The sequence below is a fragment of the Lithobates pipiens genome, unplaced genomic scaffold (genome assembly GCF_037356315.1).
Source record: "Lithobates pipiens isolate NorthernLeopardFrog02 unplaced genomic scaffold, aLitPip1_a1.2 Scaffold_13, whole genome shotgun sequence".
Taxonomy (NCBI): domain Eukaryota; kingdom Metazoa; phylum Chordata; class Amphibia; order Anura; family Ranidae; genus Lithobates; species Lithobates pipiens.
The window spans coordinates 95883256-95899162 of NW_027507718.1; the positions used below are offsets into that span (position 1 = coordinate 95883256).

General features: G+C 44.7%; 1 protein-coding gene across 1 annotated transcript in view; it reads left to right on the forward strand.

The window, feature by feature from the left end:
• Positions 1-15907, forward strand: part of LOC143974163 (stimulated by retinoic acid gene 6 protein-like) — a 107374-nt gene that overhangs the window by 4094 nt on the left and 87373 nt on the right. Inside the window, exon 2 of the mRNA XM_077475284.1 lies at positions 12628-12703. Within this exon, the coding sequence (XP_077331410.1) occupies positions 12628-12703 (76 nt within the window). The remainder of the gene's footprint in view (positions 1-12627; positions 12704-15907) is intronic.

Here is a 15907-nt window from a genome sequence, read left to right on the forward strand (position 1 = left end):
TTGCGGACTTCCGATGGACTTTCCGAACGAATGGACTTGGCCCCACACAATCACACCAAAGTCCGACAGATTTGACCGTGATGACGTACCGGGTGACCGGACTAGAATAGGGAAGTTCATAGCCAGTAGCCAATAGCTGCCCTAGCGTCAGTTTTCGTTTGTCAGACTTGGCATACAGACAAACAGATTTTTCGACTGAACTCGAGTCCTTTGGAAAGATTTGAAACAAGTTCTAAATCTAAAGTCCATCTGATTATTCGACAGCAAAGGTCCAATGAAGCCCACACATGATCGAATTGTCTGACAGATTCGTTCTGTCGGACCTTTGCTGGCGAAAAGTCCGGCCGTGTGTACACGGCCTAACTCTTTAGAGCTGAATTCAAGGCAAACAGCTAAATGCCCTCTTCAAATACATATAAGAAAGCTGGTTTACATGCCAAAGTATTTATATTTTTGCTCATCCAGTCCTGAGTTTTCCTACCAACAAATCTCTATCACACAGCCCCGTCTGGAAGGACTAGAGACCTGATTTTTCTCTGTTGCAGAGAGGTTATACAGTGGGTATAGAAAAGAATCACACCCTTTAAAAAGTCTAATTTTGTTTTTGCAGCCAGTTTTTGTTTTATCCAGCTGTATTTACTCAGTGCAACTTATTATATCCAAGTGAAAGATATAATACCAACGTCAAATTTAAGACAGAATCACTGAGTTTGGGGATCACCCCCTTTGTGTCAGTATTTTGTTGAACCACCTTTTGCTTTAATCACAGCCTTTAGTCTGTTGGGATTTGTCTCTACTAACTTTGCACATCTAGACTGCAATATTTGCCACTTTTCTTTTCAGGATAAGGTCTGGTGTCACTGGTAACACACCTCCATCCCTGTAATATGCAACAAAAATGAGAATTTCACCCTGGGACTTTAGATGAGGTGAGCACCACTAAGCCATTAAAGTAACAAGAGTAAGTACAGTATATGTTTTTATTCAGTAAAAGTATTACAAGCATATTGTCATCAAAAAAAGCCACTTAGTACAAGGTACATAAAACTGGATTGAATAAAATTGGTAGTATTAGTAGTACAATTGTGTATGAACAATCACATAACATAACATACAAACATCAGGTGTACCTGACATGTTTCACGAGTCCCAGCTCGCTCTTCAGGTGTAGATGTGTATGAATTGTACCTAAGGTAAAAGGATGCAGTTTGGTATATGGCAAACACTAGGTATTATAAGGCAGAGGGTAAGAGGGGCCTAATAAGTAGAGGCCCCATACTCACCACTACACATAGCCGAGCCAACAAATGTGAAGCCTTCAGACAGTGGCAGCAAATGCATCGCCAGGCAGCTGAGGAGGCAGAGCCCGAAGAAACCCCACACAGGGCAGATTGGAGGGAAAGCATTGCATGGATGGGAAATGTGTATCCCTATTGGTCTTACTATGTACATGGTAAGTATTGACTGTAAACATAAAAGTGTGTGTCAGATAATCTGGAGTAGTAGGTAAAATATAAGAGTAGCAACATGGACAATTCTATATATAATATATAAGACTAGAGCCATGAATGGCATGGACAAAGGACTATAGGGAAATGTGGTAGAGAAACACCAGAGAATGGCATGAGTGGAAATAAAGAAGGTAAGCAAAAAGAGATGAAGAAGAAATGAAGTGCAAATATGGGAGAAAGTCAATATGGTCAAAGACAAGCTACAGGTGAGCACTTGAGGAAAATCAATGAGTATACCTGAGTGAGATAGGTGTATAATTGCATCAGTGGTAGATTCCAATAAGAGCCATCCACAAGCATGAGTGTTCAGTGAAAGAAAAGCTGCAAATGAATCCATGCATGATATCCGTGATAAACCTCTAATTTATATCCAGGAAGGGCTCAAGAGGCTCCGCCCCCAACATCATGTGTGGATGACAGGAAGGTGCACAAGCACTCCTATAGGTCATCCAGATGGTACAATGCGTGCAGCCGTAAAAACGCCGCAAAATCGCAGACATTGAGCGGCTGGAGCATGCTCATGGCGCCGATGTGTAGGTGGCCCCACCCGCACAAAAGAGCAGATGGGGGCAGCAGGGTACAAGAAATCCCCCTTTGTACTCATCGCAGCTCTCAAAGCAGAAACAAAGCCACCAACAGCAAGAGGCAACACATCAAATGGGTGGGGATATGAGCCCTAAATTGAATAGTGTATTAACCAGTACATTATAATGACGTAGAATGCAAGTATAATGCATGTATTGGCAGAGGTGACAGCAGACCAGTTTTGGGCTGTATGGGTGTCTTCCACCCGAATTCAATATAGAAAACAAGATAAGGTCTGGTGTCACCGGTAACACACCTCCATCCCTGTAATATGCAACAAAAAAAGAGAATTTTGCCCTGGGACTTTAGATGAGGTGCCATGTGCATGCGCTAGCTGCTCAATGTCTGTGATTTTGCGGCGTTGTTACGGCTGCACGCATTGTACCATCTGGATGACCTATAGGAGTGCTTGTGCACCTTCCTGTCATCCAAACATGACGTTGGGGGCGGAGCCTCTTGAGCCCTTCCTGGATATAACTTGGAGGTTTATCACTGCATGGATTCATTTGCAGCTTTTCTTTCACTGAAAATTCATGCTTGTGGATGCCTCTTATTGGAATCTACCACTGATGCAATTATACACCTATCTCACTCAGGTATACTCATTGGTTTTCCTCAAGTGCTCACCTGTAGCTTGTCTTTGACCATATTGACTTTCTCCCATATTTGCACTTCATTTCTTCTTCATCTCTTTTTGCTTACCTTCTTTATTTACACTCATGCCATTCTCTGGTGTTTCTCTACCACATTTCCCTATAGTCCTTTGTCCATGCCATTCATGGCTCTAGTCTTATATATTATTTATGGCCGAAGCCCTATGACCGATACGTATCCGAACAATACAAACTTATCATAAGATACCCTATGAAATGGACCTGAAAGTGTGCCCTGGTCTAATGGACGGTATACCAAAATAAGGGGGCAAAAACACTTAGGTAGGGGTAAGAGAGTTTTATTGTTTCCAGCTTTATCTTTATTGAGCCAGTTGGGTGAATGCCCGAGACATCTCTGCCTGTGGGTTAGGGATGTATCGAGCGAAGCAGGCCGATTTCCACCTGCCCAATCTTTTGATGACGTGGTCCGGGACCCCGTGCCGGGATGCGGATGAAGCTGCTCCGATGCGGAAGGAGTGGCCGGAGTACTCACCGGGATTGAGGAGCAAGTTGCGGAGGAGAATCCTTACATGTTTAATGAACTGGCAGTTCGTTAATGGTTTGACCGGGAAGAGCAAAAGAGAACTAGAGTCCGGGAGCTCGGGTAGTAGAGAGAGTAACTGCGTAAGCACAGCGACTGGGCACCAGGCGTTGTTGGTTTTTTAGAGGTTGATATCTACGCCGGTGCCTGCCTGCTGGGTCTTGGTTATGGAGGATGAAGTGGTCCTGGTGACGGAGCAGATGACGTCTGCGAAGGACTGGACTGTGTGAGCTGTTATATGGCCGTAGAAAGCCATAGTAGGCCAGATAAATGGCCGCCTGTATGACCAGACTGGGGAGAACACCGAAGGGGTAGCTGGTGAGCATGGTGGACATGCCCCTGAAGATGGAACTGGTGATGGGGAGCCGTTTGACTTTAACTGGCGGTTGCTGCTTTTGGATGCCGCGCAGGACGGCTCGGATCGCGTGGGACGAGAAGATGGATGGTTTGGTAGGATCCTGAAGTGAGAGGAAGTGCTGTATGCCAGCTAAGTATAACCGGATGGTGTTGAAGGACAAGGCCAGTTGACTATGGCAGTATGAGGTGAAGGCTAGTATATGCCTGGCATCTGTGGGGGTGCCTACTGTGGAGGCAACCAGGAATGTATTAAACGCTTTCCAGGCTACCTGGTAGGCTTTCAGAGTGTTGTCTGAGAGTGATCGGTTGATGAGCTGAGTGGCTCCATGTAGATGCGGCTCTAGTCCAGGGTCAACTGAGACCAATGCGGGATAGGAGCTGGCACCGTATCTGCTGCCGAAAGAAGGACAGGAAATTAAAGCGAGACAGTGCGTCAGCTGCAAGGTTGTACTTTCCTGGGACAAACGTGCAGTATACATTAAACTGATGCTGCAGAGACAGCTGCACCAGCCTGCGTAGGAAGGACATCACAGAGAGAGACTTAGACCTGCCTTTGTTGACAATTTCGGCTGTGGCCTGGTTATCGGTGGTAAAACCTACGGTTTGTCCTTTCCAGGTATGACCCCAGAGCTGGGCGGCTGCTACAATGGGGTAGAGCTCGAAAAGGGATGAAGACTGGCTAAACCCAGGGATCAAGAGTATTTGAGAAGGCCAGGGTCTGACGAACCAATGGTGGCCAAAAATAGCCGCAAACCCTGTGGAGGCTGCGGCATCTGTCACTACCTGTGGCGAGAGAGGTGAGATGGACGGGATGAACAGGGAGATACCGTTCCAGGTAGACAGGAACTCGTCCCACATTGACAGGTCTGCTATGGCTGCGGTATCCAGGCTGAGGATTTGATCCGGGTCTTGTGCCTGAGAAAGGTAGACCAACAGGCGCGAAATAAAGGAGCGACCTTGTGGAATTATTCGCATGGCAAAGTTAAGCATGCCCAATAGGGACTGTAGCTGCCTCCTTGTACATCCCCTGGTGCGGGTGAATTCGCGGAGAACTGCCCTGATGCGGGTCAGTTTGTCGAGGGGCAGGCTGGCCTGCATGGAGCTGGTGTCGAGATTGACTCCGAGGAAGGTGATAAATTGTGCGGGCCCGTCAACCTTATGTTCGGCGATGGGGACGTTGAGGTTCCCAAAGACGGTCCTTAATTTGTCGAGGTCCCTTGGAGGTATGCCCGGCTGTTCAATCAATAGGAAGTCGTCCAGGTAATGGATAACTTGCTGCCAACAAGCCTTGTGCAGGAGGATCCAAGCAAGAGACTGTGCAAATGTGTCGAACAGCCAGGGGCTGCTTTTGGAGCCAAATGTTAATTTAGTGGCGAAATAATATTGGTCTCTCCATTTAATGCCGTGCCAGCACCAGAGGGACGGGTGGATAGGCAACAGCTTAAAGGCATCGGATATGTCGGCTTTGGACAGCCACGCACCTGTGCCTACTTTAAGGATGGCCTGAATTGCCATGTCCACAGAGGCGTATTTTAATGAAAATTCTTCGGAAGGAATCAGGGAATTTAGGCTGGGAATGTGGGAAGAATGAGGCGCAGACAGGTCGTACACCAAACGGTTTTTATTCGAAAATTTGCCCTTGACAAGCCCAATAGGGCTAACTCTCCATGTAATGAAGGGGGGCTGTGTGAAGGGACCTATGACGAAGCCTCGTTCCACCTCGGTTTGCAGCAATTGGTCAATGGCCTGCTCGTCGGAGGCTGCTGAGCGGAGGTTTCTGCACTCGTGGGTTGTGTGGGGCAGGGAGATGAGGCCGGTATGAAAGCCTGTTGTGAAGCCACAGATGAGGAAGGTGGCTAGTGAAGGAGTGGGGTGCATGGTGAGGTAGAAGCCCAACCATAGGACATCTATGCGGCTCAGTCATGAGCCCTTGTGAGCTTTAACCTCACACAGATTCATGGGGTGCGCTCTGTGGCATATGACACAGACGTGCAGTAGGCGGCACTGGCTAAAGTTACATGAGCCATAGTTGTAATTATTGCAAATGGCCGCTCCCTCTATGGTTCGAACCGAACGTCCAAACTTGTCAGCTTGAGTCTTTGGCGCAGGGCCTGACGGGCCTTGGGCTGTACCGGAGGTGGAGGGGAACTCTACTGGGCGGCTAACCGTCATGTTGGCGCACCAGGAGGCGGTGTGGGTGGAGGACTGGCAGATGGCACACAGGGGTGAACGAAGGCTGGCAAAATGCCGGCAGAACAATTCGGTGTCCATAAGGCTCCAGTCTGTGGGTGACTGGAACTGTGCCAGCTTAGCGGCTGCTTTGGCGGAGAAGGAACGATGGTAATCGTAAAAGGAGAAGCCTCCGTATTTGTACCCTAGGTCCACCACTGTGTGGAGGTACAAGTCCAGCTCTTCCCTTCTGGCGGGGGATGCTGAGCAAATGACGTCTCTTAGCATCCCAAAGGCTAGAGCAAACTCTGGGATGGAAAGTTTGCGGTTCAGCCTGGGATCCTTGGCCTTGAGGACTATGGAGACATCTCCCCAGGTGTAGGCCTTGTTTTCTGCGAGGTCGTGGACCGAAATAAGCAAGGAGGCAAGGTTGACATCCTTGCCGTCCAAGATGTCCTTCCTTATGCCGGCCGGCACCAGATGTGCTGGGCAGACAACGGGAAATGTCCCTGCGTTACCTGTCGGCAGTGGTGATGGGACTGAAACTGGAACAGGGGTGGTTGTGGCTGGGTGAGCCTCTAGGAACGTCACTCTGGCCTGACTCATGACCGTGTTGGTTAAGGACGACACCATTGAATGTAGTTGAGCTATAGCCGCTGAGATGGACTGGAGAGAAGCCTGAGGCGGGGTACTGGGCCCGGCCGTAGCTGGCTGGGTAGAGAGGAGCCTGAAAAGCTCTGCCTTCCTAGCCGTAGCGGGGAAGGGAATGCCCCTGCGTCTCAGCTCTGCTGTCAGCCAGGGGATAGTTCAACCCCTGAAGGACTGTACGCTGTCGCTCACTGAAGGCGGGCGAGGAGACAAGGGGGCGGTAAGATCTTCGCTGCCGACTTGGGACATGGCTCCAGGTGAATCGTGCCGTAGGAGTGATGTCCTATCTCTTTGGGGTCGAAAGATGGACGACCGGAACCTATAGAGGGTGACATAAGTCAAGACTGTTTCTCCATTTTACCAAGCGAACCCACCTGTTGCTGAGTACTAAGGTGGGAGCGAACGTGTATACATATATATATATCGTCACGTGCCTTCATATATATATATATATATGTATGCCAGCATGGTTGCTGTCGCATTTTGCCTGCGCCTTCCCCTCTCTTCTTTTTTTTTTTTACCTGGGAAGGATAACGTCCAAGCTGGTGCAGGGTGGACCTACTGAACTTGACTGACCTGGAGAGAGAAATAACAGATGACAACTGGTGAGGAGCCTAACAAGTAAGCTAAAGAGTAACGTAAAGGGCTGGCTAATATGACCGAGGTGTACCGGTGAGTAGACAGTTTTCGCCATAATTCTTTCTTTATCATCATCATCATTTTCATTTTTTTTTTTTTTGTATTCTGCTGTCCTAATCCGACGTATTATTTGCGTAAAGGACGAAGTGTGGGATGATCCGTGTCAAGTGCGAGAGCACGAATAAGTGTTGTAACTGTGACCGTAAAATAAGGTAACCTGTGGAAAAAGTGAAATGTGGCCGATCCATCTGGGGCACGCCGAACCGAATCGATGCATCACGGATGCTACTGGATTCAAATCGGAGCGCGGTAAGTGACAGTGAAATGAAGTACGATTGCCATGACAGAGGCACGAAATGGTCGTGTCGCCAGTGCGACTGACAACAAACTGGACTCTGGAGCATGTATTGAAATGTGGGAAATAAACCTGGGGCGGACCGGAACGAATCGGTGCGTGTTTAGGTGCGACTGGATTCGAACCGAAGCGCGGAGCGTGACAGTGAAATGAAATGAACAACTTATGTCATGACAGAGGCCTAGATTGGCCGGCCGCGAACTGAGACTGGAAACCGACCTGGTCTCTGGAGCATGCACTGAAATGAGGCTGAAAAAATACCTGGGGGGCGTCCAGACGAATCGATGCACAGGGATGCGACCGGATTCGAACTGAGCGCACTACGTGATAATGAAATGATTCCCATGATAGAGATGCGAATCGGAGAGGACGCAGACCTGCAACCGTCAATGAGCGGGCTCTAGAGCATGCACAGAAATGAGGCCAACGCAACTGGGACACGTCGATTGAACCTGTGCGTTGAGAATGTGACTGGTTACGATTTAGGACATAATAGGTGACAGTGAAATGATTCCCATGACAGAGACCCGGATCGATAAGCCGAAGGCTACGACTAACAACGAGTGGGCTCTGGAGCATGTACCGAAATGAGGCCGAGCAACTTGGGGCACACCGGGACGAATCAGCGCATTTTGCGGATGCGACTGGATTCGAATCGGAGCGCAGTGTGTGACAGAAATTAGTAAAATGATGAAATGATCCAAGAGAGCCAGCCGTGGCAGAGGCACGAATCATTGTGCCGTGTGATGCGACTGGCAACGATTTGTCTGTGGAACACGGTGATGAGGCAGACAATATAACAAGCTACGAAAATAGTGCAACATTTTTAGTTCAAGCAATTTCTACTGAAATGAGGCCCATGAAATGAAGGGGGCTGCGATAATAGTGCGTTTGAGTGACTAACGACCCGGTTTCACAACGAATGACTCGAGAGTTTAGGGTTTTAACGACACTCAAATAGAAATGTTTTTAGTAAAGGAAGGTCAATCGAGACCCTTACCTGCGGCAGCCAAGCCAGAGACGTTGTACAAAAAACATGAACAGGAATGAAAACCACGAGACTTCTAGTAGAGAGAAGTTATCCGAATGGCAACGAAACTCGAGCAGTCGGCCTAGTGACGTAGTATTGCGCACAGGAAACTGACAGAGACCACAGGCGAGTAGGCTGGTTAAATACCCCCCGGGCTCCTCCCATAAATTCAGGCCACCATACTGGCCTTCTTACATATAGAATTGTCCATGTTACTACTCTTATATTTTACCTACTACTCCAGATTATCTGACACACACTTTTATGTTTACAGTCAATACTTACCATGTACATAGTGAGACCAATAGGGATACACATTTCCCATCCATGCGATGCTTTCCCTCCAATCTGCCCTGTGTGGGGTTTCTTCTGGCTCTGCCTCCTCAGCTCCCTGGCGATACATTTGCTGCCACTGTCTGAAGGCTTCACATTTGTTGGCTCGGCTATGTGTAAGTGAGTGGTGAGTATGGGGCCTCTACTTATTAGGCCCCTCTTACCCTCTGCCTTATAATACCAAGTATTTGCCATATACCAAACTGTATCCTTTTACCTTAGGTACAATTCATACACATCTACCCCTGAAGAGCGAGCTGGGACTCGCGAAACATGTGGGGTACACCTGATGTTTGTATGTTTTGTTATGTGATTGTTCATACACAATTGTACTACTACCAATTTTATTCAATCCAGTTTTATGTACCTTGAACTAAGTGGCTTTTTTTGATGACAATATGCTTGTAATACTTTTACTGAATAAAAACATATACTGTACTTACTCTTGTTACTTTTATTGGCTTAGTGGTGCTCACCTCATCTAAAGTCCCAGGGCGAAATTCTCTTTTTTTGTTACTTTTCTTTTCAGAACTGCTCAAGTTCAATTAAATTGGATGGGTGACCATTTTTGGACTAGTCTTCAAGTCATTCCACAGATTATCAATGTGAATTAAGTCCATGTTGTGTGGGCTAAAATCCCACTGCACGAAATACAAGTACTTGTGCAAATGTTTAGCATCTGCATCAATATTAGTATTGGTGCAACCCTATAGAAACCTGTGGAGGAACCCTGTTGGAGAATGGCTGCTTAGTGTGTTAGTCCATGGAATTGTATGTACCCGAAAAATAAATGTTTACTTATCATAAATAAACAATAGAGAACATGAATAATCATAACTGACATTGGCTGCCTAACAATATTTGTACAAAAAGGCAGATAAAGTACAAAAGTTCAGCTGTATTATCTGTAGTTACAATGTAGTTTACTTTATGACGCATATGTCACATTCTGATCCTGCTATCTGTATGTTACAGCATCAGGCTGAACAGCTTATAGACAGAATGGATCCAAGGATTCATGCAGTATATGTCATGTTCTGATCAGGGACGTGAGGTGAGGTCAGTGGCTGGTGAGGCACTTTTCAGCACCTTTAATCAGAGCCAGATACACACAGGTTACATTTGCCGCTGTCGTTGGAGCAAAAGCAATAATTCTAGCACTAGACCGCCTCTGTAACTCTAAACTTAATCTGTAAAAATATTTAAAATATTTAAAGCGTTGCCTATGGAGATTTATAAGTACTGAAGTTTGGCGCCATTCCACAATTTTAAAGCGTGACATGTTAGGTATCTATTTACTCGGCGTAACATTATGTTTCACATTATACAAAAGAATCGGGTTATCTGTAGTGTTTTTTTTTTTTATATTCATTTTTTTTTTCCCCCCAAAAAAGCGTTTTAAAAATTGCTGTGCAAATACCATGTAAAAGTTTCAACGACCACCATTGTATTCCCTAGGTTGTCTGCTAAAACAATATATATAATGTTTGGGGGTTCTGGGTAATTTTCTAGCAAAAAAAATATGATTTTTACATATAGGAGAGAAGTGTCAGAATTGGCCTGGGTGGCAAGTGGTTAATTACCATAAGTAATATACAGATAATTATTATATATTGTTTTTAAAGTAATTTACTATATTTTCAAAAACTGTACATGGCTTAACGGAGAAATTACTGAAGTTTGAAGTTATAACTCAAATTAGTAATTTCACAGTAAATAGATAAATAATAAATTATTATCTTATAACATAGAGCATAATAATATATGATTTAGCTTGTACCTTTTCAGCAGAAGATTCTCATTCTCTCTCAACTGTGTGAGAAAAACCCATGTATTTCCTTGTAATTAAGAGGGCTGGGCTAGAAGGGAACACTTGTGTTTTAGATACATGCCCCATCTATGACATTACAGTGAGAGGTGTGCCTCCATTGCAGCATTTTTATTGGACAGCTGGGGCTAATGGTACTTTAGCATTGGTCCAAGACTCCAAGCTGTCCATTGAGCTCAGTGCCTCTTACAAGCAGTGAGGAGAGGCACTGTGAGTTCATCCTCTCAGTCTGCTGCAAGCAGAATGTGCCAGCTTGTATTTAAACTGGCCGCTCTGCATGTAGCTTCTGACAGGCTGCGCAAGGATCCCTGTATCTCCGGAACCATAGGTCATAGGAGCCACCACTGGTGGGGTAGGTATTACGCAAATTTGGGGTCTCTGTGACCTCAGGTTGCCGAGCTACGACCCTCAAAGCTTGTTTTTTTTTTATTTAAATGTTCATGGCAGGTGAGGGTCTGAGTTAGTTAACAAGAGTGGAACCTTCTTCTATTGCTGTAGTCCTTCTTTCTCAAGATCCAGCGGGTTTGATTTACTAATGGCAACTAGATTGTGCACTTTGCAAACTGCAATTGCTCCAAAGCTTGGTAATTGAGCAAAAGCTCTGATAACTTCCATCATCCACTCATGTGCAAGCAAAAAGGCTGTTTTTTTTTTCCTTGCATGTGATTGGGTATTCTTTTTAAATTTAAACTTTACCTAATTTACTAAGCTTTTGAGCAACTGCACTGCACAGTCAATTTGCTTTTAGTAAATCAACCCAGTGTGTTGTGTGTGAAAGGGATCCCCTTCAAAGCACCATTTTTGGAATGAGTGAATATTTGAGCATTTGCGTCAGGTTGAACATGTCTGACTATGTATTCCAAGGACTTTCATTAAGAAAGTAATTTCACCCACAGAACTGACATTCCCTGAAAGTGTCATTTTTTCCCCCGGCAACAAGCTGCGTGAGTCGGGTTGTGGGTCCCTTGGACTCGATCACCGTGGGGATACCCGCGATCACCGGAGATGCTAATGTAAACAAGCATCTCCCCGTTCTGCCTAGTGACAGTGTCATTGATCTCCGCTCCGTGTGATTGAAGCAGAGATCATTGACGTGTCATACACAGCCATGCCCCCCATAGTTAGAAACACGCCCCTAGGACACACTTAACCCCTACACTGCCACCTAGTGGTTAACCCCTTCACTGTCAGTGTCATTTACACAGGAATCAGTGCATTTGTATAGCACTGATTGCTGTATAAATGACAATGGTCCCAAAAATGTGTCAAAAATGGCGGATGTGTCCGCCATAATGTCGCAGTCATGATAAAAATCGCTGATCGCCATAATTGAAAAAAAAATGATTAATAAAAATGGCGTAAAACTATCCCCTATTTTGTAAACGCTATAACTTTCACGCAAACCAATCAATAATCGCTTATTGCTAAATGTTTTACCAAAAATATGTAGAAGAATATGTATTGGCCTAAACTGAGGAAAAAAATAGTTTTTTATATATTTTTGGGGGATATTTATTATAGCAAAATGTAAAAAATAATGCGTTTTTTTCAAAATTGTCGCTTTTTTTGTTTATAGCGCAAAAACTAAAAACTGCAGGGGTGATCAAATACTACCAAAAGAAAGCTCTATTTGTGGGAAAAAAAGGACGTCAATTTTGTTTGGGAGCCAAGTCGCACAACCGCAAAATTGTCAGTTAAAGGGACGCAGTGCCGAAACGCAAAAAGTGCTCTGGTCAAGAAGGGGGTAAATTCTTCTGGGGCTGAAGTGGTTAAGACCCTGTATCCCAGGAGATCAGAAGGTTCTAAGATGACTTCCATGTCTGCCATACTCTCCACAAGACCAGTCTGGTTGAAAAATATCATTTCCACAGCATACTGTATATCGCTTGAATAAGTGTTTGCTATGACTGTGTTATATTTGTAATCTAAAGATGACTGATAACATAATAATACAATAATATTACAACTGTTTTCACAGAAATATCCTGGAAAATGGCACCTGTAACCCTCAAATCGATATGGATTTGTTTTTGCATTATTCTATTATCCCATCAGTGAGTATTTGAGGTTGTAAAAGTTAAGAATTATGCCACATTAACAGGGTAAAGTAATTTTGCATCCAATATTTCAGTGGGTACTCAATATATAGCTTATTAGGTGGTCTCAGGAATTGTTATTTGTTACGAAGAACAGAGCCCTTTACGTTTAGAAAAAGAAAAAAGACATCAAATGCATCAAAACCACCTCTCATTGAAAAGAGCAAAGAAATTTAGTTTATCTGGGGACCTGAGAAAGATACCTACCTTATTAGAATATAGAAATGCAAAACTAAAGTAGCCCATAGATCAGCTTTTTTTTTATTATTATTATTATTATTTAACCAGTCTATAGCCTGCAGCACTGATTGAGCAGGAAAACTCAGACAGGGCGGTTGTACAGAAGACGGTCGGTATATTTTCTGTACAACCACAGTGCCCATACATAGATCAAAATTTGGCCTGTTCAGCAGGTACCAGCCAAATTTTGATCCATGTATGGGCACTGTGGTTGTACATAAGTCAATATATCACTCTATGTATGTCTGATGTAGGTCAGAAAATATGCTCATAAGCATGTTTTTTCAATCTGCTTTTCATTTAATTTTTGGCATGATACAAAGAACAGAGTAAACTAAGCATTTGTTCTCAGTGTGACAGCAACATCTCGGCCCATCTTAATCTTTGAGCATAGACGGATATTAAGTAAAGATGGAATTAGGCTCCATTCACACCAATGTGTTTTTTCATGCTTTTTGCAGGATATTATTCTTTAACATGGGTTCCTATGGAAAACATTAACATCAATGCATTTTTGAGCCTCTGCATTTTTGCAAAGGGCCAGGGACTTTTTTTCCCGCAGCATGCAGCACTTTGCATGTAATAGCCTTCAATGGACCCGCATCCAAAATGCAAGCACTGTGTTTTTATGATTTTGCCTTGATTTGCGTTTTGCGTTTTGTGTTTTTTTTGGCTTTACATTCACTGGTTGCTGGTTGCTAAAGAATCATTCTGGAAATCCGGCCACGGCACCCTTAACAACCAATGAGTCATCAGCTATCAGCAAGCTTTCCGGCTAAAAAAAAATCATGAAAAGTAAAAAAGGCACGGGGTTCCCCCCCCCAAACCATACAAGACCCCTTAGTCTGGTATGGATTTGGAGGGGTCACCCCCATGTCAAAATATTTTTTTTAAATGACGTGGGCCCCCCAAAATCCATACCAGACCCTTAGCCGAGCATGCAGCCCAGCAGGTCAGGAAAGGGAGGGGACCAGCAAGCGCCCAGCCCCTCTGAACCATACCAGGCCACATGCCCTCAACATGGGGAAGTGCTTTGGGGCAGGGGGGCTCCCATCCAAAAGCCCCTTGTCCCCATGTTGATGCAGGCAGGGGGCTTATCAGAATCTGGAAGCCCCTTTTAACAAGGTGGCCCTTGATCCCAACCCCCCCTATGTGATTGAGTATGGGGTACAATGTACCCCTACCCATTCACCAAAAAAAAGTAGTGTAGTATGACAAAAGACCAGAGAGTTTTCTACAAGTTAATTATTAAAAAAAAAAAATTCTTCCCCCACTTCTTACTCCGGTGTTCTTCTTCCCCCGCTTCTTCCTCCAGTCTTCTTCTTCTTTGTCCGGTTTTCTTCTTCCTCCGCCATCAATTCCCTGAAAATGAAAAAAAACTACCCTCTTTCAACGCTGCGTCCCACCGATCTGTCTGCTCCAATGTCGCACATTTCTTATTTAACTATGAAGCGTGGTCATCGGATGGCATCATCCAGAGAACCCACCCCCCTTTGACATCACAGATCCATTATGCCCCGGCCAGTGACATCACAAGATGGTGGGTTCTCTTGATGACATCATTTGCCCCATAGTTATATAAGAAATGTCCGACATTGAAGCAAACAGATTGGAGGAAGGAAGAAGAACACCGGACAAAGAAGATCGGAGAAAGAAGAAGACCAGAGGAAGAAGAAGACAGGGGAAGAAGACATCTCTAATAAAAGACGTGTCAAAAATTGTCTTGTCTTTTGTCATACTAGACTACTTTTTTGTTGAATGGGTAGGGGTACAATGTACCCCATGCTCATTCACATGGCTGGTACTGGGATCTGGGGGACCCCTTGTTAAAGGGCGTGTCAAGGTTCTGATAATCCCCCTTGCCCGCAAACCCCCACAACCACTGGTTAGGGCTGTGGGGAAGAGGCCCTTGTCCCCATCAACATGCCCCATGTTGAGGGCATGCAGCCTGGTATGGCTCAAGAGGGGGGCGCCCGCTTGTCCCCACCCTTTCCCGACCTGCCAGGCTGCATAGGGTCTGGTAGGGATTTTGGGGGGTACCCATGCCATTTTTATTTTTATTTTTTACATTTTGGCTTGGGGGTGTCCCCTCAAAACCCATACCAGACCCAAAGGGCCTGGTATGTACCTGAGGGGGGACCCCACGCTGTTTTTTTTCCACACTTATTTTTTTCCAGCAATTCTTTTTTTTACATTCAGCTGACATTACATGACAGCTGATGACAGATCAGTTGTTAACCACTTCAATACAGGGCACTTTCGCCCCCTTCCTTCCCAGCCCATTTTTCAGCTTTCAGCGCTCTAGCGCTTTCAGTGACAATTGCGCGGTCATGCTACACTGTACCCAAATGAAATTTTTATCATTTTGTTCGCACAAATAGAGCTTTATTTTGGTGGTATTTATTCACGACTCCGTTTTTTATTTTTTGCGATATAAGCGCAAAAAAGCGGAAATTTGGAAAAAAAAAAACAATATTTTCTTTTTTCTACTTCAATAAAAATCCAATAAAATCAAATTTTGTCATAAATTTAAGCCAAAATGTATTCTGCTACATGTTTTTGGTAAAAAAAATTCCGTTAAGTGTATAATAATTGGTTTGTGTGATCACGGACATATGTACGCAAATGATCATGTACATATGTGTGCAGGTGATCACGTACATATGTGTGCAGATAATCATTGGGACATGTGATTTTAGTGGGACATATGTGGGGGACATGTTTTTATTATTAGGGACATGTGTTTTTATTATTTGGGGACATGTATGTTTTGGGGACATGTGTGGGGACATTGTGTTTATACTGTGTGATGTGTTTACTGTGTGGTGTGTTTACTGTGTACACTAGACTGGTGATCAGTGAGTAAAAAGCTGTAAAAAGCAGCTCATACTCACTGATCAGCAGCCGGCTGCAGCGATCTGC